Source organism: Littorina saxatilis, linkage group LG11 (genome assembly GCF_037325665.1).
Source record: "Littorina saxatilis isolate snail1 linkage group LG11, US_GU_Lsax_2.0, whole genome shotgun sequence".
Taxonomy (NCBI): Eukaryota; Metazoa; Mollusca; class Gastropoda; order Littorinimorpha; family Littorinidae; genus Littorina; species Littorina saxatilis.
In genome coordinates, this window is record NC_090255.1 from 20,100,434 (window position 1) to 20,123,189 (window position 22,756).

The 22,756-nt window shown below is 43.4% G+C and overlaps 1 protein-coding gene across 2 annotated transcripts in view; it reads left to right on the forward strand.

Annotated features, from left to right (window-relative positions):
• The window catches only part of LOC138979964 (insulin receptor substrate 1-B-like), an 84,668-nt gene extending 64,025 nt beyond the window's left edge, over nucleotides 1-20,643 (forward strand). For both annotated transcript variants that reach the window (XM_070352727.1, XM_070352728.1), the window contains exons 11-12: nucleotides 8,858-11,881; nucleotides 12,812-20,643. In XM_070352727.1, coding sequence (XP_070208828.1) covers nucleotides 8,858-11,881; nucleotides 12,812-13,269 — 3,482 coding nt within the window. In that variant the 3' untranslated portion in view covers nucleotides 13,270-20,643. The remainder of the gene's footprint in view (nucleotides 1-8,857; nucleotides 11,882-12,811) is intronic.
• Nucleotides 20,644-22,756: the final 2,113 nt, after the last annotated feature.

Genomic DNA, 22,756 nt, shown 5'->3' on the forward strand with positions numbered 1-22,756 from the left:
CCGTTTTTTACCTGAGAGTGAGCCTCTGCCCTTTAAGTTTTATTCTGTTGGCTAGAGGTTAATCTCTTTCTTGTTTGAAAGGTCTCTTTTTGAGCCCGCTTCTATGCACGCGGGTTCTCTAATTAAGAGAATCTCACGGTAAAAGGAAAGTGCAGGACAGGTCTTGGCTGTTTTTCGTTTCCAAACGAAAAGCTTCAGGCTGGCTGTTATCCACTTTGGGTTTGGTACCCTCGCTTTCACAGGGCTCTTTTTGAGTTAGTTTGGGCGACCTGTTGGTCGCACAGTACGGGTCTTTGCAATCTTGGTTTCCAGACCTCTTTAGGCTGGCAAGAAGGCATCTTTGCTTTCTCACATTGGAATTACTTGAATGTCTGCTGTAAGGGTATACTTGAGATACTTAGGGGCTGATGCCTCAACTCTGGATTTGGTTCAGAGTTTCTGTGTTCTATGCAGAAGGTTTTTTCTGGCTAGGTTTGCTCTGGACAGCTTTTTGGAGAAAGACTGATCTATGGTACTTAGAGTTCCTTCAAATTTTCTGGCAAGTAAGCAGAATTTGGAGAATCCAGCTTCGTTCACTTTTTAAACCTTTTAGCAATATTCTGGCTCCTCCAGAGCCATATTTAGCCTTTTGATCATTTCGAGTTCAATGATTTTTCTAACTTGCATGGATCTTTTCAGATTATTGATTCTAACAGCTCTTGTTCTTATCTTTCAACTCCGTCGCTTTTTAACCCTGAACGGTTAGAAACGACGTTAAACACTGGTTAAGGATAGAAAGTTTTTCTATCGACTTTGGTAGAGGTAATGACTTAAGTCAACCTTAGCTTTTTAGTTTGCCACATTGTTTAGGCATGCCTTCAAGTGTTGGCAAGGAATTAAAAGGGGGGGGGGGGGGGCAGTCAGTCCTCTCTCTTCGGGTGGCGCGGACTCAACTTTCCTCTCTTGAGCAAGTTTATTGCTCTTGGAGATCCTGATGTACATTTTTGTCCTGTTAGAGCCCTCAGCAGATTTCTGTTTCGGACTGTGCACACTCGTTTGGAGACTCAGAAACTTCTTTTTATCTCTTTCATCATGGTACGGTTTAGAGATATGTTGAAATTCTCGTTAGCCAAGTGGGTCTCCACCATAGCTAGGCAAGCTCTTGGCTGGTGGCAGAGTCAGGCAGGGAGTGTCAGGGCAGTCTTGCCCTTTACTACAGCTAGGCCTCATGAGGCAAAAGATTGGGCTTCCACTCTAGTTGATCTGCATTTTAAGGTGTTACGAGTGTGTTCGGGTTGCGGTTCTTGCTCATGTTTATACTCACTGAGTTATTTCCCTTGGATCTGGATCTGAATCTGGATCTGGATAACCCGCCTGGGTTGGTGGTTTGCGGGTGCGAATGCGTATACGCACGGTTCAGTGTGCTTTCGCGAAAGGGTGTGTCATATGCACGGCTAGAACTAAGATACTTCTTGATTTCAGTAAATAGTTTCATTACATGTCAACTAGTTCGTTTTTAAATGATTTTTTAGAGATCGCCAAATGGTATTGTGTGAATAACATCATTCGATCGATTGTACGCACGGCGCCGTGCTTCTAGTAGCTCAGTCCATTCCTTCTTTCCGGTGTGGAAACAGACGTGTTTCTGGCGAAAGAATCGGCGTTTTCAACTCGCCATATCTTCATATTCATTCGGACTAGAACAACGAAATATAAATTTCTTGTAAAAAAAATCCCGAGCCTTGCGACTCTGGTAGTCATTTTCTTACGCGAAGCGGCCTTTGGTAGGTACGACAGTTTTAGTCACCCAAGTATATCTAAAACGCACGTGGACGAGTTTTCAATGGCGTATTTGAAGTCTGTGAATGTTGTGATTACAAATCATTTCGGGGCACCCCTCAGTCTATACGTACAGACAAACAAATTGCATGGAACGAAAGTTGAGAGGCTGGACTGTAAGTTGTTGTTTTGACTTCTACAAATCTCGCAGGTCTTTTATGCAAAACAGACTCAAAATTGCATTGTTCACGCAAGTGTAGATGACGAGACTATCGAAGGAATGGATTACACTTGCCTACAGATATAATAGACAGACACTGTCTATTTATATCTATGACTTACCCTAGCCCATATGTTAGAATAAAGAACATACTTTGCTCTTTTGAATGATGTATGATTTGGCACTGTACACAGGATTTTAGACCTGCCCCCGAAGTGATTTTTCCATAAACCCGTCAAAAAGCTCACTCTGTTTTGGCCGTAAAAAGCGCCCAAATGAAGTCAATTTCTAACCTGTGTCGTGTGTTCGAAGGAGTACATCTCAGCGATGCCATTGCCTTGCAACCTCAAAGAAATATATTTTAATAACCCGCTAAATGAACGGTTTTTTAGTGTGAAATAAAAGCCGGAGATTTGCTTCGTTTCTTTGCTGCGACACAAAACCAAAACCAACTATAGATCTGCGGTGACATTATGAGTTCGTTTTCGACATTGCAGTGAAGTTGCGTGGATCTTCGACGATTCCCGTTCGGTTTAATGTGGATAGAGCTTTGATTGAATGTAACTGCTTTGAAAAGTTACAACATGAGTCCTTGGGATCGATGTTTTTCGGTAAACTTCTTCGTATCCTTGACTTTACTTTTGACTTGAACAGATCCAGATCGGCTGGGGCTGTTGATCGCCTACACAGATCTATATGAAGTTGACTCGACACGGCGAACTGCCGAATCCGTGCCCTCTCGTCGGTCCTACCCCCAAATCCCTTACCAGCCTCAGACCCCACCTCACCATTCTAACCTCACTGGCGTACTATGTGTGATTATCCCTTCCTCATGAAAGAGAAAGTGGAGAAAGGGGGAAAATGAAGAAATGTTTTTGTTTGGACAAATTTTTTTAAGTCCAAAAAAGATGAGAAATATTCATAACAAATTCAGTTTTGGGTCTTTTTCAAATCTGTTTGATGCATCTTTTCTGTGACCATTGTGGCTATGCACTGACACACAAATAAGTGGAGAAAAGGGAGAAATGAAGATTTTTTCTCACTGCACAACAGTCAGGGATTAGGGTTACATGTTTACATGTACATTGTCAAGAGGTCAAAACAAATTTTAAAAGCTGTTGAACACTGCACTAGTGTTGCTCTAATCAAGGCGAGTCTGGAACAATAGGTCCACCCCACCAAAAAGTGAACATGGAATTAGTTATGATTTTTTGGCTTGGGTACGGCCAAGTGAACAAGGTAGGAAAGGTTAGAAATAGTCATAACAAGTTCACTTTTGGGTCTTTTTCAAATCTGTTTGCTGCATCTTTTCTGTGACCATTGTGGCTATGCACTGACACTCAAAAAGGTGGAGAAAGGGGAAAAATGAAGATTTTTTTCTCACTACACAACAGTCAGGGATAGTCAGGGATTGTTGACATGTACATTGTCAAGAGGTCAAAACAAATTTTAAAAGATGTTGGACACTGCACTAGTGTTGCTCTAATCAAGGCGAGTCTGGAACAATAGGTCCACCCCACCAAAAATCAACATGGAATTAGTTATGATTTTTTTTGCCTTTTTGCTTGGGTACGGCCAAGTCAAAAAGGTGAGAGGGGTTACAAATAGTCATAACAAGTTCAGTTTGGGGTCTTTTTCAAATCTGTTTGATGCATCTTGTCTGTGACCATTGTGGCTATGCACTCAGTCAAAGTCAAAAAAGTGCAGAAAGGTGACAAATGAAGATTTTTCCTTCTTTCAAGACAATGTGTGATTTGGCACATTTTGCCTCAGTCTTTATCAAGAGCCTGTCTAACCCACTTTGAAGCTGTTAGAGACTGCAGTAGTGTTCCTTACATCAAGGCGAGTGCACAATGGTGCATTTCGAACCCCCCCCCCCCCCTAATGTTCACTTTAATATCAATAAATCAATAGATATTCAGTCACAGTTTAACTAACTCATTCACCCTCATCACTCACTCATCCATCCATCACAACAACACTGTTTGATGCACAAACTGCCTGCCTTCCGCACTGGGAAGCCGCTTCGCTTCGCAACAACAACAACACTGAAAACTCGCCGGGAAATACCCCCACCACACGTGTCACACGTGTGCTTGTTTCTTCCGACTAATATCAATTTTGGAGAAAAAAAGGACAAAACTGGATGAAAAATTCTACGGCCCCAGCAATCTCATTACTCTGAAAGGGGAACCGGAAGTGGCTGGTCCTCAGGTTTCGAAGTTGACCGATATTCCCACTAAAGTGACCTAGATCCAAAGCCAGCCATCCATTAGAATGTAGGTCCGTGCTCCCACAGTCCAATGCCGCGAATTGTTGTTACAGCCCCTGACTTTTTTATGTACGGAATCCGGTAGTCTTTTTGTTGTTGTTAAATAATTATATTGCCAAACGTTATGACATTTTGAGATAATTGAACAAGTTTCAATACTTATTGGCTGAGCACCTGTGTGCTCAAAGGAAATGTCGCTTGTTTTTATCAAAAACTAATTTTCAATGGTCATTCGTGCAAACCGTCACACAAACATGCGTGCCTCTGTGTCTCTGTGAGTATGCGTGTGGCTGCTTTCATAGTTAGGGTGCAGGCGTTTTTAATCATTTACCCCACACCAAAAGCCCCCCCCCCCCCACACACACACACACCCCCCGATACCTGTCAAATTCCCTCAGAATGCATGAACAATTCCGTTACCTCAGATCATCACCAGGAAAAATTCCTCCGCATCCAAAATATCAGGACTTTAGATATCAGATACCGACTTTATGTAATGCGCTTCAAAATCATATTCGCAAAGAGAGAGAGAGAGAGAGAGAGAGAGAGAGAGAGAGAGAGAGAGAGAGAGAGAGAGAGAGAGAGAGAGAGAGAGAGAGAGAGAGAGAGAGAGAGAGAGAGAGAGAGAGAGAGAGAGAGCTGGACACGAAGAAGGGAAGCTACAATCGCCCCAGGCCATATATATTATATATATATATGTGTGTGTGTGTGTGTGTGTGTGTGTGTGTGTGTGTGTGTGTGTGTGTGTGGTGTGCGATTCATAGAAATTTACTGGACAGATCTTCATGAAACTTTGCACACAAATGTTCCGACCCCCAACCCTTCACCCTGATTCAAACTCATGTATCACAAGTCCAGCGCTCCCAAATTATTTCTTTTTATCATTTTTGTCAGTCAAGATAATGGGGGTGGGGTTGGTACGGGAATAATTGTGAAGCAGACAATAAGGCAACAACTTATTTTGTTTACAGGTATTGTATATGTATACTGTGAACTTAGCTGTGTTCAAGTTTAGTTATGTTTTCTGTCGAGCGAATTTTTTTAAAATACGTTTTTACTACTAAAGGAGTGATAATTTTATGTGTTCGCCCTCGAGAAACCTCGATCATTTTCTGAAAATGCACGTTGATAAGTACCGTTTTATGATAAAGTTATACTCTCCATTCATTTATATACACAAACTAATGTTTCATTTATTATTTGTAGAGCTAAATATGTCAGTCGGGATCATGTTAAGAATCGCAGTGTTTTTCGCAAAATCGTACTTGACAACCCCCAGTAAAAAAATTCTAAAACAAAAGTTAATACGTCAACCTCTTTTTTTCTTTGCACAGATGTGTCCATATTGCTTAGAGGAACCTGTGCACAAAATGTGTAATGTTTCTTTCACGCGATTTGAACACACAAGTAACCCCTTAAGAATCGCAGTGTTTTTCGCAAAATCGTACTTGACAACCCCCGGTAAAAAAATTCTAACAAAAAAATTAATACGTCGACCCCCTTTTTTCTTTGCACAGATGTGTCCATATTGCTTAGAGGAACCTGTGCACAAAATGTGTAATGTTTCTTTCACGCGAATTTTTTTTAAATACGTTTTTACTACTAAAGGAGTGATAATTTTATGTGTACGCCCTCGATAAACCTCGATCATTTTCTGAAAATGCACGTTGATAAGTACTGTTTTATGATAAAGTTATACTCTCCATTCATTTATATACACAAACTAATGTCTCATTTATTATTTGTAGAGCTAAATATGTCAGTTGGGATCATGTTAAAAATCGCAGTGTTTTTCGCAAAATCGTACTTGACAACCCCCAGTAAAAAAATTCTAAAAAAAAAGTTAATACGTCGACCCCCTTTTTTCTTTGCACAGATGTGTCCATATTGCTTAGAGGAACCTGTGCACAAAATGTGTAATGTTTCTTTCACGCGAATTTTTTTTAAATACGTTTTTACTACTAAAGGAGTGATAATTTTATGTGTACGCCCTCGATAAACCTCGATCATTTTCTGAAAATGCACGTTGATAAGTACTGTTTTATGATAAAGTTATACTCTCCATTCATTTATATACACAAACTAATGTCTCATTTATTATTTGTAGAGCTAAATATGTCAGTTGGGATCATGTTAAAAATCGCAGTGTTTTTCGCAAAATCGTACTTGACAACCCCCAGTAAAAAAATTCTAAAAAAAAAGTTAATACGTCGACCCCCTTTTTTCTTTGCACAGATGTGTCCATATTGCTTAAAGGAACCTGTGCACAAAATGTGTAATGTTTCTTTCACGCGATTTGAACACACAAGTAACCCCTTAATCTACTGGCGGAAGTTCTTGAGTCGGCTTACTGGCTTTCTTGAAATGTTCTTCATTGATGTCTTTCTCAGGGATGTCTATGCCTTGAGACAGGATGCGTTTCTGGGTTACCTGCTTGGGTAGAGGCAGGACAAAATCTCGATTCCTAGTTGGGTAAAGTGCCCTCCAACCTTTAGTAGCAATCTGCTATATGTGAGTTGGGTAAGATATGTAATTTAATTAAAAATTTTAGTAATAAATTTTCATTTGATTAATATACTTACCCAACTCACATCGTTTATTCCCTCCCGCCTCCCCGCTGTGGGGTTATATATGTCTAAAAAAGAAGTGAGTTGGGCTTCGTTTTAGAATGATGCATATGGCGGAGTATGCGCGCGCATACGGAAGGCAGCCTCGTTTCCGGGCTGGCCTAGACACCCTTACGGGTCTCGGTCACTCTTTTTTAGAGGCGTCTTTCTTGTTACCAAGGGGACGCGTACAGCGATACCAGCACTGAACCAGGGTTAATTGCTATATGTGAGTTGGGTAAGTATATTAATCAAATGAAAATTTATTACTAAAATTTTTAATTAACGGTGCAACGGACGCGTGTGAAGCATGTTTGAATCATCGATGTTGAAATACTGTGTGGTGTACACCTATTTTTCTGAGAAGACGCCAAGTTTGTTTGAGAATACTTCAAGTGCAAAACAGGGGTTCCCAGGTCTGTTTTTGACTCGCCTCAGCAGATAGGAGAGTCTTAGTAATGAGTAGTGTTAGGCCTTCTGAGCGGCCCAAGTCTGGTTGACCATTGTCGACTTTAAAGGTCACAGTGGGGTCAAGTTCTGGTCAAAAAAGTGAAAAGCTTAACTATCTTTTAACATTGTTGAAGTTAGATATTTAAAAATTCACCTGCGACCAGGGTTTGGCAATCTTTGGACATGAACCAAGTCTGGTTAATCTTGTTCAAATGTCAAGGTCACAAGAGGGTGAAGTTTAAGGCAATAAGTAGGAATATATCATTTTATTGAATGTTTATGGAGGTAGAGCGTTAGAATAAGTCATGCAATGTAAGACAAAGGTGAGTCGTATGAGCATTGGCTTTTCTTGTTGTTTTTTTGTTGCTGGTGTTCCGCATCACGTAAATAGAGAATACTACATGGCTTGCTGTGTCATACCAGATTTACACGAGTTGTTTTTTTTAAATATTGAAGTGCGAGCGAAAGCGAGCTGTTCACTATTTGAAAAAGCAACGAGTGTAAATCTGGTACGACACAGCAAGCCATGTAGTATTCTGTTTATCCTACATACTGTACTTACGTGTATTTTACTGAAAATGTCCCGCAGTCGAGGCAGCTAAATTGAAGACGCTTGTTTTGGAACCTCGATCTCTTCTAAAGCCTCGTGCAATCTATTACGTCAAAGCAAAGAAACGTCACTCTGAAAGTGTGGCGTGACGTGTTAGTTCTAAAGATTCATGGCGGGTAATTAGCGAGCGCAATTTTTTTTTCTATAATGACGTTTGTCTCGGTGACTTTGGCACCATAAGCCGCGAGTGGAAAAACAGGTCCCTGCCAGACTTGCTTGACATGACCTCATTTACATGATATACACACGTGTGATTTGAACGATTATTATCTCACGGGTGTCTCTCTCACGTATGTAGGATAAAATCATAGGAACAGTACTTCCTGATCTCAGAATTCATGCAAAAATTGTTGAGTGCAGTGACGGGCGCGGTGGCGTGGTGGTAAGACGTCGCCCTCCTAATCGGGAGGTCATGAGTTCGAATCCCGGTCGCTGCCGCCTGGTGGGTTAAGAGTGGAGATTTTTCCGATCTCCCAGGTCAACGTGTGCAGACCTGCTAGTGGCTTATCCCCCTTCGTGTGTACACGCAAGCACAAGACCAAGTGCGCACGGTAAAGATCCTGTAATCCATGTCAGAGTTCGGTGGGTTATAGAAACACGAAAATACCCAGCATGCCTCCCCCGAAATCGGCGTATGCTGCCAGAATGGCGGGGTAAAAACGGTCATACACGTAAAAATCCACTCGTGCTAAAAACATGAGTAAACGTGGGAGTCTAAGCCCATGAACAAAGAAGAAGTTGAGTGCAGCGGTATAACAACTGACAAAGTCTTATCTGAGAGATGTGAACACATACAGGTTTTCTCCGTAAGTTTTATTTAGCTTTTTAAGTGCTACTTCTGTCGAGCATTCTGTATGCATCTTTCCCTTGGCTATTTGAATAAGCAACACTCCTGTCTCACCTGTGTCTAATTATCTTACCTTTTTCCCCCACACCTACAGGCACAGAGGACTACGTGCCCATGTCCTCATCCTACAGCGCCAGTCCTAGCGGCAGCAGCAGCAGCCACCTGCGACCCGACCGCGTGGCCTGCATGCTGTCAGACGATGGCAGCGACTTCACACAGCCGCCCATGCGAACCTACTCCCTGGGGTCCCGACCGGTCAAGACTGGGCTCAAGTACAGCGGCTACGTGGACATGTCGGCGAGCAAGGCGGTGTCGGACAACGGGCGGAGCTGCAGCGCCCCCCACCTCATCACCCACCTCCCACATCACCACCGCAACAGCCGTAACAGCACCATGGAGTCTCCCACCCCCAGCGCTAGTCCGCTCAGTATGTCGCTCAAGTCGGACGACTCCGACTCTTTCATGGAGCTGGACTTCTACCGCCCTCGCACGGCCAGCGACAGCCACGGCTACAGGCCTCGGGCCGCCAGCTTCGGCATGCCGCACACCTCTCAGGCTCAAGGTCACCGGCCAAGGTCGGCCAGTCACGGCCAGGGGACACGACCTCTACGGAAACATCGCATGGCGGCCATGATTGACCCGGTGGGTCGCCTTAACCACGACTTGTTCCATCGCTCGCAGAACTCCTCCACGCACGGCTCCTTCGACTCGCTGCGAGTTTCGTCCAGTGAGTCGCTACGGAAACTGTCGCAGGAGGTGAGGACCAAGACATCCCAGCTCAACAACTCGGACTACATGGACATGAGCTTCGAGAAGAGACACACGCCCTCCCCCCAGCCCGGCTCCTCTGTGGGCTCCAGGTCGGGGCAGAACGGCTACGTGGACATGACATTGGGGCATCGCAAGTCATCGCCCAACCGCTCCAACCCCAAGATCACGTCTCGCTCCAGCAGCAAGGCCAGCAGCTCGGAGAAACTTCACGAGTCAGAGTATACCTGCATGACCTTGGGAGGGGGAGTGCCGGACTCTGTCTACGTCAACTACGACTCCCACGAAGGGACAGGGAAGAAGGACTCCCCGTCCCGATCTTCCTCATCGGAGAACGTGGACACCTACATCATGTATGAGCCGGCCACCACTCCGACCGGCTCCAGCAACAAAGCGGCCGTGCCCAAGGCTGAAACGCCAAGCGTGGATCCTCGCGCTCGCAGCGGCTCACAGGGCAAGGAACTCAAGAAGCGCAGTTTCTTCCACCTTCACACGTCCAAGCACAGCTCCAAGAAGTCGGAGCCTTCCCAGCAACCACCTGCAGCCACCAGCTACAGTAGCACTGGCGGTGAAAAGTTCGGCAGCCTTGGTCGGAACATTCGGCAAAAGAGCAAAGACTCTGAGAAAATCACCGCACGTAAGTCAGGCTCCTTTTCTAGAACGTTCGGCACCACTGCCCAGAAACCAGGTAAGCTTCTCAGGAAGACTCCCACGCCTCCAAAGTCTTTAGACGGGAACGATGAGTACATAGAGTTCTCTCCCATGGCAGTAAAGTCAGACAGCGATTCGTCGCACTCCTCAGGAAGTACCCACGGGTCTCGGTCGCGTCGGGAAGCAGCCTCCGCCAGACAGGAGGCAGAGTATGTGGGCTTTCAACCCGGCAACATCCCAGCTACCTCTCCTGGTTCTGGCCCGCGGAGTTCGGGTGGCAGCGCATACATGTCAATGAGTGTTGCTGGTAGTGGGGGTCAGGGATCAGTTGGGGGTCAAGGGTCGGTGTTCAAGCCGGTGAGTAAGTCAGCGCCAAAGAGATCCAGGAGCCGGGAGGAACCCAGTCAATCCTCTCCTGTCGCCCCTCCCCCCACCACCCACCCTCCCTCCTCTGACGATCCGCAGCTACCCAAACCCGTTCCTGTGTACCCAAGTCAAACTGTGCCGGTAGTTCAAGGTCAGGCTGTGTCAGCAGTGCAAGGTCATACCCTGCCGCCTCTTCCAGGTCAGACTTCATCTACTGTTCAAGGTCAGAGCTCACAAGCCGTTCAAGGTCAAACATTACAAACTGTTCAAAGTCACACATTACAAACAGTTCAAGGTCAGGCTGTTGAAGGTCAATGCTTGCCTGCTGCTGCGTCAACCTCTCCAGTAGCAGGTGTGAGTCAGATAGTGTTGGTGATGGACGGGGGTGATGGTTCTGACAACACCCCTTCAGCCTCGTCCAGCCTCCTCCCCTCCCCAGGTTCCAGCATCCCTCCCTCCCCCTCCTCCTCTTCCTCCTCCTCCACCGTTCTGTCCAAACACTCGCCCACCCTGCTGTCCAGTGACAGCGGCTACATGGACTTTGACCCCAGCCGACCAGCGTCCTCTGCCACCAGCTCCAACTCCAGCATCGCGTCTGTGGTGGCTAGACCGGCCGCGGGAAAGTCCCTGCTTCCTGACGACAAGCTTTCACTGTCAGCTTCCCCCTCCCCCAAAGGATCCCCCGCCGCTGTTTCTCCCAAGTCCCCCTCCTCTCCCTCCTCCCCCTATGTGCTGTGTTCAGGGAAGGCCAACCCCCTGGACAAGCTGTCAGGGAAACTGGGCAGTGGTGAGTCTCTGCCGGTCACCAGTCCTCTCACCGTTGCTTCTCTCAGTAACCCACTGGCTGTCGGATCTTTCGCTAACCCGCTGGCTGTCGGATCTCTTGCTAACCCGCTGGCTGTCGGATCTCTCGCTAACCCGCTGGCTGTCGTTTCCGCTGTCACTGTCAATCCAGTTTCACCCGGCGGGCGATCAGGGAAAGGGTCGGCTGGAGCTGGAATAGCCCCAACCAGAAAAATATCGGCAGAGAAACTTGTAGCGGGGACTGGCGTTGCTAGCTGGACCAGTCAGTCCAGCTCCCCCGCTGATGGCAAGAACAGTTCCGGAGGCTTGTCGGACAGATCAGCAAAACCCAAAGAAATCCGCAGTCCTCGGCTATCCCAGGGTTCCCAGGGCTCGCAGGAGTTGGCGAGCAGCGGCGGCACGCAGCAGGGCTTGACGCGGCCAGACAGCACCCCGTGCATGCTCAACATGGACAAGCCAGCAGTCACAGGGCGGGGCCGCGGTCGTCACTGCAGCAGCAGCAGTGCCGTGGGGTCCCAGGCCAAAAAAGGTGGGTGTCAGATTCTTTGTCTTGTTTCCATTGCTTATTTATGTGTGTATTTTTTTTTAATATTTTTCCAGTAAGTTGCTCAGAACTGTAGAACGATTTCATCGTGGACTTTTGGCGTAACTCAATTCTTGTCAATTTTGATGTTTTTGAGCTTTAGGCTAAGTCAATCATTCTCCATGAATCTCTTAAATACGATTAACAATGCATGATTTAGCATTCTTTTATCTTTCTATCCTAACCAGGAACGAATATAAACATTATTTCATAAATAGTCAGTTTTGTCCTGTTTAAATTAAGTTAAGCCAAAATTCCACGACGATGTCAAGAAGGATTTATGCTTTATGTTTATCATTTCTATTATTATCATTTGAGTTCTTGTAATTTTAGTAACGAACATTTTCTTGTGACAAGGCTACATCACAGAAACAAAGAAAACTGGATTTAAAAGAATATAAACACAAATGCTTATTTGCCTGAAAAGTCTTTGCAGTATGTGAGCATTTTCCGTTAAAGTTATATTATATCATTTCTGCTTGAGAAAGTTTCAGTGTCAAAACACTTTGTGTGACAGTGTCGGTGTGTGTGTGTGTGTGTGTTTGTTGGTGTGTGTGTGTGTGTATGTGCGTGCATGTGTGTGTGTGTGTGTATGTATGTGTGTGTGTGTGTGTTTGTTGGTGTGTGTATGTTTGTTGGTGTGTGTGTGTGTATATGTGTGCGTGTCTGTGTGTGTGTGTTTGTTGGTGTGTGTGTGTATATGTGTGCGTGTCTGTGTGTTTGTTGGTGTGTGTGTGTATATGTGTGTGTGTCTGTGTGTGTGTGTGTTTGTTGGTGTGTGTGTGTGTATATGTGCGTGTGTTGGTGTGCATGTTAGTACAAAGTGCGGTAGGAGATTTGCACAGAATGTTCATTTCACATTCCTCTTTTGTCCAGGCAAAAACTCCAACGGCAACGGCAACAACTGCAGCAAGGACAGCGGTGCGACAAAGTCTGACGCGGGCTTGCTGCAGATCAACCCCGAGGCTGACGCCCGCCACAGCATCACCGACCTCAGCGGCTACGCTCAGATGTCCTTCCCCAGCAACGCGTTGTCACGGCAACAGCCCACCCACATCCGCCAGCAGCACCCCTCCACCACCTCCTCGGGGGGTTCGGGTCCTGTGGGCGGGAGCCAGGGCGTGCTCAACTACGCCCAGTTGGACCTGGGTTCCACCGACAGCATGGGGGAGGCGGGAGACTCCGCTCGCTCCCCGCGAAGCAAGAGCCGGCACCCCTCCGCCCCCGAGGAGAAGAACGAGCCGTTATCGTACGCCACCATTGACTTTGAGAAGTCGGAGAACCTTCGCAACGCTACCACCGTTGCCGCTAAAGAGGTCAAGCGTACCTTATGATCGAAGTCTGGGTAGCGTGTGTACCCGTAGGATTCTACTTCAAAGAATGTCTTCAGAAAGAAGTTGTTCTACTTCAAAGAACGTTGTTCAGAAAGAAGTTGATTCAACTTCAAAGAATGTCTTTAGAAAGAGGTTGATTCTACTTCAAAGAATGTCTTTAGAAAGAGGTTGATTCTACTTCAAAGAATGTCTTTAGAAAGAGGTTGATTCTACTTCAAAGAATGTCATTGGAAAGAAGTTGATTCTACTTCAAAGAACGTCTTTAAAAAGAAGTTGATTCTACTTCAAAGAATGTCTTTAGAAAGAAGTTGAAATCTACTTCAGAGAACGTCTTTAGAAAGGGGTTTTACAGAATGGTTGGTGGCTTTTGCTTGTGATGAAGAATGCGAGATTTGCGATTTCGTTGAATTTGGATCACCCAGGATTACTTCTGCTGTGAACGGTGTTTAGAATATGGCATAAAGTTCTCTATCGTGTGCTTTCAGTTGACTTTCACAATTGTTAAAGTGTTAAAACTGCTTCAGAGGTCATGGCAATACATGTACACTTCAGACTTGAGGTGAACGGTATGCTTTAAAATATTTAGATACTTTTGACGATCGCTGCCGTGTCAAAACAAAAAGAAGAGACAATTGTGTGAAACAGTGGAGTTGTGTTATTATGTTATGTGGTAGTCGTACCAGAACATAGTAATGGTCTTCGTGGAGTTGACACTCTTGACAATTTATCCTTGAAAACGTCTGCTTCTGTTCAGTGCAAGCCATGTATTTCAAGAATGTTCAGGACTGAAGCTGAAAGAGTGGAAGCGTATTTGTGACTTGTGAGAACGTACCCATCTACGGTATTGGATTTGGAGAGATTCAGTACATGTACAAGCAAATGGTACTGGACTAGGGGAGATTCAAGTTTGTCGAATAACCAGGCGGAGACGGGAAACTGTTTTATGAGAATGAAGTTTGCTTTCTCTTTGTCCCTCTCTATCCGCACCTTGTAATAACAGAACTTTGTCATTTTTACATTAACGTAGAGGGGGGAATCGAGACGAGGGTCGTGGTGTATGTGTGTGTGTGTAGAGCGATTCAGAGTAAACTACTGGACTGATCTGGAGTTCATGGGTATGATATCCCCAGACGTTTTTTTCATTTTTTCGATAAATGTCTTTGATGACGTCATATCCGGCATTTTGTAAAAGTTGAGGCGGCACTGTCACACCCTCATTTTTCAATCAAATTGATTGAAGTTTTGGTTGAAGCATTTTTGTAACGATTTTAGTCAAGCAGTATGTAAGAAATGTTAAGTCCTTTGTACTGGAAACTTGCATTCTCCCAGTAAGGTAATACATTGTACTACGTTGCAAGCCCCTGGAGCAAATTTTTGATTAGTGCTTTTGTGAACAAGAAACAATTGACAAGTGGCTCTATCTCATCTCCCCCCTTTCCCCGTCACGATATAACCTTCGTGGTTGAAAACGACGTTAAACACCAAATAAAGTAAAGTAAAAGCAATCTTCGACGAAGGCCGGACTTTGGTATTGCATTTCAGCTTGGCGGCTTTAAAATTCATTAATGACTTTGGTCATTAAAAATCTGAAAATTGTAATTAAAATTATTTTTTTATAAAACGATCCAAAATTACGTTAATTGTATTTTTCACCATTTTCTGATTCCAAAAACATAAATATGTTATATTTGGATTAGAAAACAAGCTCTAAAAATTAAAAATATAAAAATTATGATTAAAATTAAATTTCCGAAATCGATTTAAAACCAATTTCATCTTATTCCTTGTCTGTTCCTGATTCCAAAAACATATAGATATGATATGTTTGGATTAAAAGCACGTTCAGAGAGTTAAAAAGAATAGATATGTATAGAAAAGCGTGCTATCCTCCTCAGCGCAACCGCTACCGCGCTTTTCTGGATTGTTAATTTCACTGCCTTTGCCACGAGCGGTGGACAGACGAAGCTACGAGTGTACGGTCTTGCGGAAAAAATGCAATGCGTTCAGTTTCATTCTGTGAGTTCGACTGGGCTTGACTAAATGTTGTATTTTCGCCTTACGCGACTTGTTTGTTTTGTTTTTGGTTTTTGTTGTTGCTTTCAATCCTCCCTTCCATTCAAGATCGATGTTTCCCTTTAGTCAACTTAGGAGGACAGTAGCTTTCTCTTCTTACATTTTTAGAATTTAAATTTTTTTTTTTAACGTAATGCAGGGATGGCCAAATCCCAAAATTTTAACTCGCCAGCCGGGCGAGTAACTGCAAGAGAGTCACTCGCCCGCCAGAAATTGTGCTGGCCCGGTATATACCAAAGTTGCTCCATCTGATTTAAAACTCGATATTACAACCAAAAATGTTGCATTTGACTAGAATTTTCACTGGCCAGCCAGGCGGTTTCTACTAGCCCGGCGGATTTTGTACTCGCCCCTGGCAACCGGGCGGACGATTTGGCCTTCCCTGTAATTTGCCCTATCTTCTGTTTTGATTGAAATGCGCCAAGTTTCATTGGTGGCTATACTGTTGATTAGTACCACAAAGTCAAAGAGTTGTTTGTTGCCTTGTTATTACCGAAATACCCCCCGCGGGTTAGGGGCAAGAATTTACCCGATGCTCCCCAGCATGTCGTAAGAGGCGACTAATGAGTAACGGATTCTGTTTCTACTTTTACCCTTGTTAAGTGTTTCTTGTATAGAATATAGTCAACGTTTGTAAAGATTTTAGTCAAGCAGTATGTTGGGTCCTTTGTGCTGGAAACTTGCATTCTCCCAGTGGGGTAATATATTGTGCTGCGTTGCAAGCCCCTGGGGCAGGTTTTTGGTTGGTGCTTTTGTGAACAAGAAACAATTGACAAGTGGCTCTATCCCATCTCAACCCCCCCCCCCCCCCCCCTTATAACCTTCGTGGTTGAAAACGACGTTAAACACCAAATAAATAAAGAAAGATCTCCCCCCCCCTTTTCCCGCGATATAACCTTCGTGGTTGAAAACAACGTTAAACAGCAAATAAAGAAAGACCGAAATCATGACAAAGGACAGTGGAACCCCCCTTTTAAGACCTCCAAAAATCTGAGAAAATCAGGTCTTAAAAAGGAGGGAATCCTCAAATGGGGGTAATTTTACAGAGGTTATGAACAGAAAGTCTGAAAAAACAGGGTCTTAAAAAGGAGGGAGTCTTAAATGGGGGGGGGGGGGGGTGTCTTAAAAGGGGGGTTCCACTGTACTTGGCTTGTTGAGACAAAACATCGACTGATTAGCAGAGAGGGCTCAGCGTGGGTTCGATCCCCACGTTCGGCGAGAGATTTCTTTCTCGGAGTCAACTGTGTGCAGACTCTCTTCGGTGTCCGAACAGCCCCGTGTGCACACAAGCGCACGAAAAAGATCCCAAGTTCACAGTGAAAGTCTCAAAGCTTGGAAAACACGAAGACACGCATGCATAATCTCTCATCTCTGAGTATCTTTGATCGTATTTCGATACTTTGACGAGACAAACCCAATGCTGGTGTGTCGAAGAAGACAGCCACAGCGGTCAAAGTATCACACCATATTTTCAGCGTATTACCAATACCTGTCCCAATATAGGCCAACTGGTCCAAGAGGACGTTAAACCCTAATAGTCAATCAATCAATCAATCAATCAATGAGGCTTATATCGCGCATATTCCGTGGGTACAGTTCTAGGCGCTCTGCAGTGATGCCGTGTGAGATGAAATTTTATACGGCCAGTAGATTGCAGCCATGTCGGCGCATATTTACCTTTCACGGCCTTATTCCAAGTCACACGGGTATGGTAGACAATTATTAACTGTGCCTAAGCAATTTTGCCAGGAAAGACCCTTTTGTCAATCGTGGGATCTTTAACGTGCACACCCAATGTAGTATACACGGGGGGTGGTTCGGACACCGAAGAGAGTCTGCACACAAAGTTGACTCTGTGAAATAAATTTCCGCCGAACCTGGGATCGAACTCACGCTGACAGCCGCCAACTGAATACAAATCAAGCGCGCTACCAACTGAGCTATATCCCCGCCCCATAGTCAGTCAGTCTATGCTTGAGAGTGTGATCATATGAGTGATAATTGCCTTCAGAGTTATATGTCTGCATTTTCTTTGTTAAACAAATGTGAGTTGTCTGAGCATTTTGGTGTCAAGCCGTAAAGGCTTGAGTTGTAACACATGGTTAGACATGTGCTACTGATGATTAAATCGTTTTGAGGTTTTTCTGTTTTTCTGTTAAGGTGCAAAAAGAATTTGAATTTGGGTGTAAAAGTTGATGAATTGTTTGCGAATTGTTTCCTGAGGGTGTGCCCAATCCAACCCTCAGAATCTGGCTCTTGGCCCGCCCTTTGCCAAACCTTTTCGTTGTAGATCTAATGCACCACTGTACTTAAATCAGTTTCATAGATAAAGGGCCAACCGTAGGTGTTCTTTATTGTGAGATATCCTCTCATCAGAGGGGCCTCAAATTGCAGGTATTGCGGAATGTAGTACAGTCAAATCCCCGTTTTAAGATGGACCCCCATCCCGATTTGAGACTCCCTCCCTTTTAAGACACTGTTTTCTCAGAATTTCAGTCAATAACCTCTGTAAATTAACCTCTATTTCTCAGAATTTCAGTCAATAACCTCTGTAAATTAATCTCTATTTCTCAGAATTTCAGTCAATAACCACTGTAAATTTACCTCCATTTTACGACTCCTTTTAAAGATCTGATTTTCTCAGATTTGTGCAAGTCTTAAAGGGGTTTCCAATGAGATAGACGATTTGAAAGGGTGTAGCCTTTAGTATGTATTTTATCGGCAGGACTCTTGCTATATTGTGAGAGTTTTTAGTTTGCTTTCTTGCTCTGGCGAACATGTTTAATGTAGAGTGATGGGGTGAAAGTGATAATCTCTGCTCAGTATTGCTAATCAATGAATAATGAATGTTGGATGCTTCCTTGTGATGGCCGTAGTATTGTAGTCCTTTTTACATGTCCTCTAGCTCTGCGTAGTGATCCTGAGCGTATTTGTACAGACGTCGGTAGTAAAGCTCATATCAGGGCTAACACCTTTCCAGTTCTTGCCGGAAATCCGGTTTTTGAAAACTTTTAAAACCGGAAAATCCGATTTCTTAAAGTAAAACTTTGTTCTTTGTCCCTACAAGATAATAAAAAAAAGCCTCAGCTTCTGGGGGGCACCGCCGTGGACCCAGGCCTTTCAGGTTGTTCACTGTTTGTTTGGTGTTAGCCCTGTCATATGAATTGTGATATATACATGTACTGAATGTAAGAACATTCGGCAGTGACAAGTGTTGCTAAAATAGTTCTTCAGTTCTCTTGTTCTCTTTCTTTCCATGTCTTGTTTATTTGTATTTGTAGGATAAAGAGGCTGTGTTTGGCCGTTATAAAAAACAAAACGAAACACAACTCTGAAGCTAGTGTGTGTCTGAGGTTTATCTCCTAGTTGAAGATAAATGCAATACTGTTCTGCATTTTAGAACCAGAGAGAAAAGACAAGGGTGCAAGTTACTGGCATCTTTTATCCCCCAAAGATGAAGTACTGCTGCCTAATGGCGGAGTAATTGAAAACAGTCAGACACAGTCTTCTCATTTGGATTTAACAGAATCGCCTTTTCTGCACCAAGTGGTTCTGCAAGTGTGAACAACAACTGATATCTTTTCACATGTCAGTTTGAAAATTTTATGATTCCAGTCCGTTGTGCTGTTTCTCAAAGAAATGTTTTCTTTGTTTAAAGAAAAAATCTTTCTTTTTTACACAAATGTGTCTTCATTGTCATAATCAGCTTCCTTTGAAATTCAAGCATGAACTTTTCCTCTTGTTGCTGTGTTTGGGCCTAAAAAAAAAATAGGTGTGGTTACGGTAACCCGACCTACCCTATTTTTAGGGGCCGATCCTATAACTTTTTATTACATTTGTCAAAACAAAAAAACAAAAACGAGTGCAAAAAACGCAATGAAAGCGAAAGCGCCCGAGTCGCACACTTATTTCCCTGTCAAGTAGGTTTAATTTGTACACATTAGAAAAAAAAGTTTAAAAAAAAAAAAGTGATTGCCTACCTACCTACCCTATTTTTTTTGGCTATGTTACCGTAACCACACCTATTATTTTTTTTGGCCTTAGTGATTGATTTACATGGTTGTGTCTGTTTATTGATTTGAAGGCCATTTGCTTGAATTTGTATGTACTGTATATATTGAAGAAGGCCATTTACACGTTGTGCATTTTGGAATGACATGGAATAATTGAGAATGGTAATTCACCATTTTGGATGTCAATAAAATGTCCAATTTGTTTTTGTAACAATGATTCCTAACTCTTAATCAGTCAGAGCCTTATTCATGGTTATTATCACTAATTAAGTGGTGTTCGTGCAGGTATGGGAATAGTCTGTGTAAACGCAAATATCCGTGCCAGTAAAATCATTATTCTGTAAAAATAACAAAGTAGTGAAATAGTGTACGAGGGGGAAAAAAAATGGGGGTACAAAAAGTAAAGAGTGTGTGTTTGTGTGCATCCATGTGCGTGTGTGTGTGTTTTATGCGGTGTGGAATACCTCAGACTTACCTCCAGATTGCTAAGATTTTAATTAATAGAACAAACATTTTCAATTTCAGGGAATATTTATTATGAGCCCCCCCTCCCCCACCAGTTCTAAGAGTTATTTTCTGTCAGTCAATTTCCATCCTAGTTGATTGCCTGTGTGTGTGTAGTATATCTAGAGGAAGCTGTTGCCAATATTTGTTATTGTGGGATCCTTTACACGAAAAAACAAGGCCAGAAAATGAAATTTATACTGTTTGTCTTATAATTATGTTGATTCCATGTTAATCTTATAACTTTTTGAATTTAAAATTGGGTTATTCCTGCTTATGTTCAAACATTAAAAAAAAAATTCTGTGTTTTTTTCCTCTTTATGGGGGGTGAGGGTTAGGTTTGTTTTTTGTTGACAGCTAGAAGGGAGGGTTGGTTTGGGCACCATTTTATGCTAAGTGTTTGTATATATATACATGTATATATTGGTATGTACTTTCAGTTTTATTCTAATGCGAGAGTGTGCAGTTGTGTTTGATGAGTCCTGTTTGGAAAATAAGGGAGGATGAGCTGAATAGGGTTGATGGTACTTTAATTTTGACTCTATGTTTCATTAAAGATTCAATTGTATTGTTTTCTAGGGTATGATTAGGAAGAAGACTTTGAACATAGATTGTAATTTGTATGGTCATGTGCTACAGCCTTGAAAATGTTGTGGTGGTATTGTTGAATGCACCCTGTGTATAATAAATGTTGTTGTTACGGTTCACACGACGGTTTGTGGGCCTGTGTTCTTGTCTTTGGCTTCTTCTGCTTGGAAAAGATAAATGAACAGTGATACAATAATTATGGCTTTTCCTGTGGAGTTTTGCTTGACTTGTCGCTATACTTTGACTGTTGGAATTCTCTCTCTCCCTCTCTCTCTCTCTCTTCCTGCCAATCTGTCTGTCACTCTCTCTCTGTATCTCTCTCTCTCTCTCTCTGACGCCTAAATGAGTTTTGCTTGACTTGCCACTAAACTTTGACCACTAAACTTTCTCTCTCTCTGACACTTTAATGAGTGAATCTGTCTTGACATGTATATTTGCAATGTGTGTTCGCATCACACACACGCACATTTATAAACACACACAGAGGCATGCATACACACACACACACACACACACCAGGGCCGGACTAGGCTAAGAGGAGGGGGAGTTGCTAGAGGTGGTCCAGGGGGATATCCCCCCTGGCGGCAGGGGCGGATCAGCTCATTTTATGGGGGGGGGGGGTCAAAAGTATATTGTAGCTTGCTAGGGGGTCCGGGGGCATGCCCCCCGGAAAATTTTGAAAAAAAGGATGCAAAATGGTGCATTCTGAGGATGATCATTACCAGTTTCAGGCAGCAGATTTTGTCACTGATTATAACCCCCAAAATTGAAACTCAATGTAAAATAAAGAAATGCATACCTCATTCAATATTTTTATATTTATAAGGTGGGTCTGCCCCTCGTCCGCCCCTGGGCGGGGTCAAGGGGCAGAGCCCCTTGTGGGGGTCAGGGGGCGAAGCCCCCTGAAGCTGATGGGTAGGTCATATTCTGAGATAAGAAAATGGTCGCTCCTTGCATGAAACGGCATAAAATAAGCAATAATAAAAAATGTTTTAAATAAGTAAGGTACATGTTCAGGCTAGGGGAGGGGGGGGTTGCGCAACCCCCATAACCCCCCCCCCCGGTAGTCCGGCCCTGCACACATACACGCACACACACACTTTCTTACTTTGCAAACTTACCACACAAAAATTGATCTATAACAGCCAGTTAAGCAAATGCAACAAGAATCTGAAACTTAAAACATGAAACGCTTTGTCGTGATGTAGTCCAGGAATTTGATGTCATATAATCAATTATCACGCGGATTTCCGCGGACACAACTTACGAATTCCCCGCTGGAGTAATCTATTTTTCCGCGTCCCATTTCATCACAGTATCTAAAACTTGTTGACTGAACCATATGGAGAGAAGTGAAGATGGAACAGAACACTGGAGGAGGCTTGAGAGTTAAATTGTGCTGACTGAAAACTCCTGATAACTAAGTCATTTTGAGCTTCAATGCATTGGGGCGTCACTTGGATCATACTATTGCCAGTATTGGAGTAAGTATGCACCATTACAATGTTACCATTGTTGTGTGAAAGTGTGTTTTTTGTTTGGTTGGGTGGGTTTTTGTGTGGGTTTTTTTTTTTTTTGGGGGGGGGGGGGAGCAAGGAGAAAGTCTTTTTTACCTGATCCAAACGAGTTGAATTTTAGTATCAGAATGCACCAGATTGCACAGATTTTAATGTACCATTTAAACAAAATTCGGGGGAGCATACCTCCGAACCCCCCTAAAAAAAAAAGGGATTTCCTCTTTTTTCATCACAAGAGAGTCCCACCTCTGATCATTCACATCGTGAACAAAGAAACGAATTTGTCGGATATGTATTTTGTTGTTGTGCCGGGCAGATTCTCGATCTTATGAGATGATGCCAAATGCGATCAGACAATATCACGACCATTAAATCTGTATTCTTCACACATCCACCCACCCCACCCACACACAAAAAAAAGAAAAAAAGTAAACAAACTAACAAAACAATTAAGAACCATACATCAGAGCAGGGACCTATATTAGAATAGGTCTATGATCAGAGTCAGTTGGACATTTGTGCAAATCCGTCTTTAACTTTAAAACATTATTAGATCATGTATTTCATCAGAGACATACATACATTCTATCTATGTCTCTGATTTCATGCACATCATTCTTCTGTCTTCTTCAGTCTTAAAGTCGAAATACAAAGTAATTAACCTGCACGCAGTATTGTGGCCACTAAATCTACACCCTTTACAAAAACTAACGCATCGTCAAAGGACCCTGAAATTCATTTTTGGTGCAAACCGTACCTCGATCTGTGTTAGTTCCCATTGTGTGGATAGGG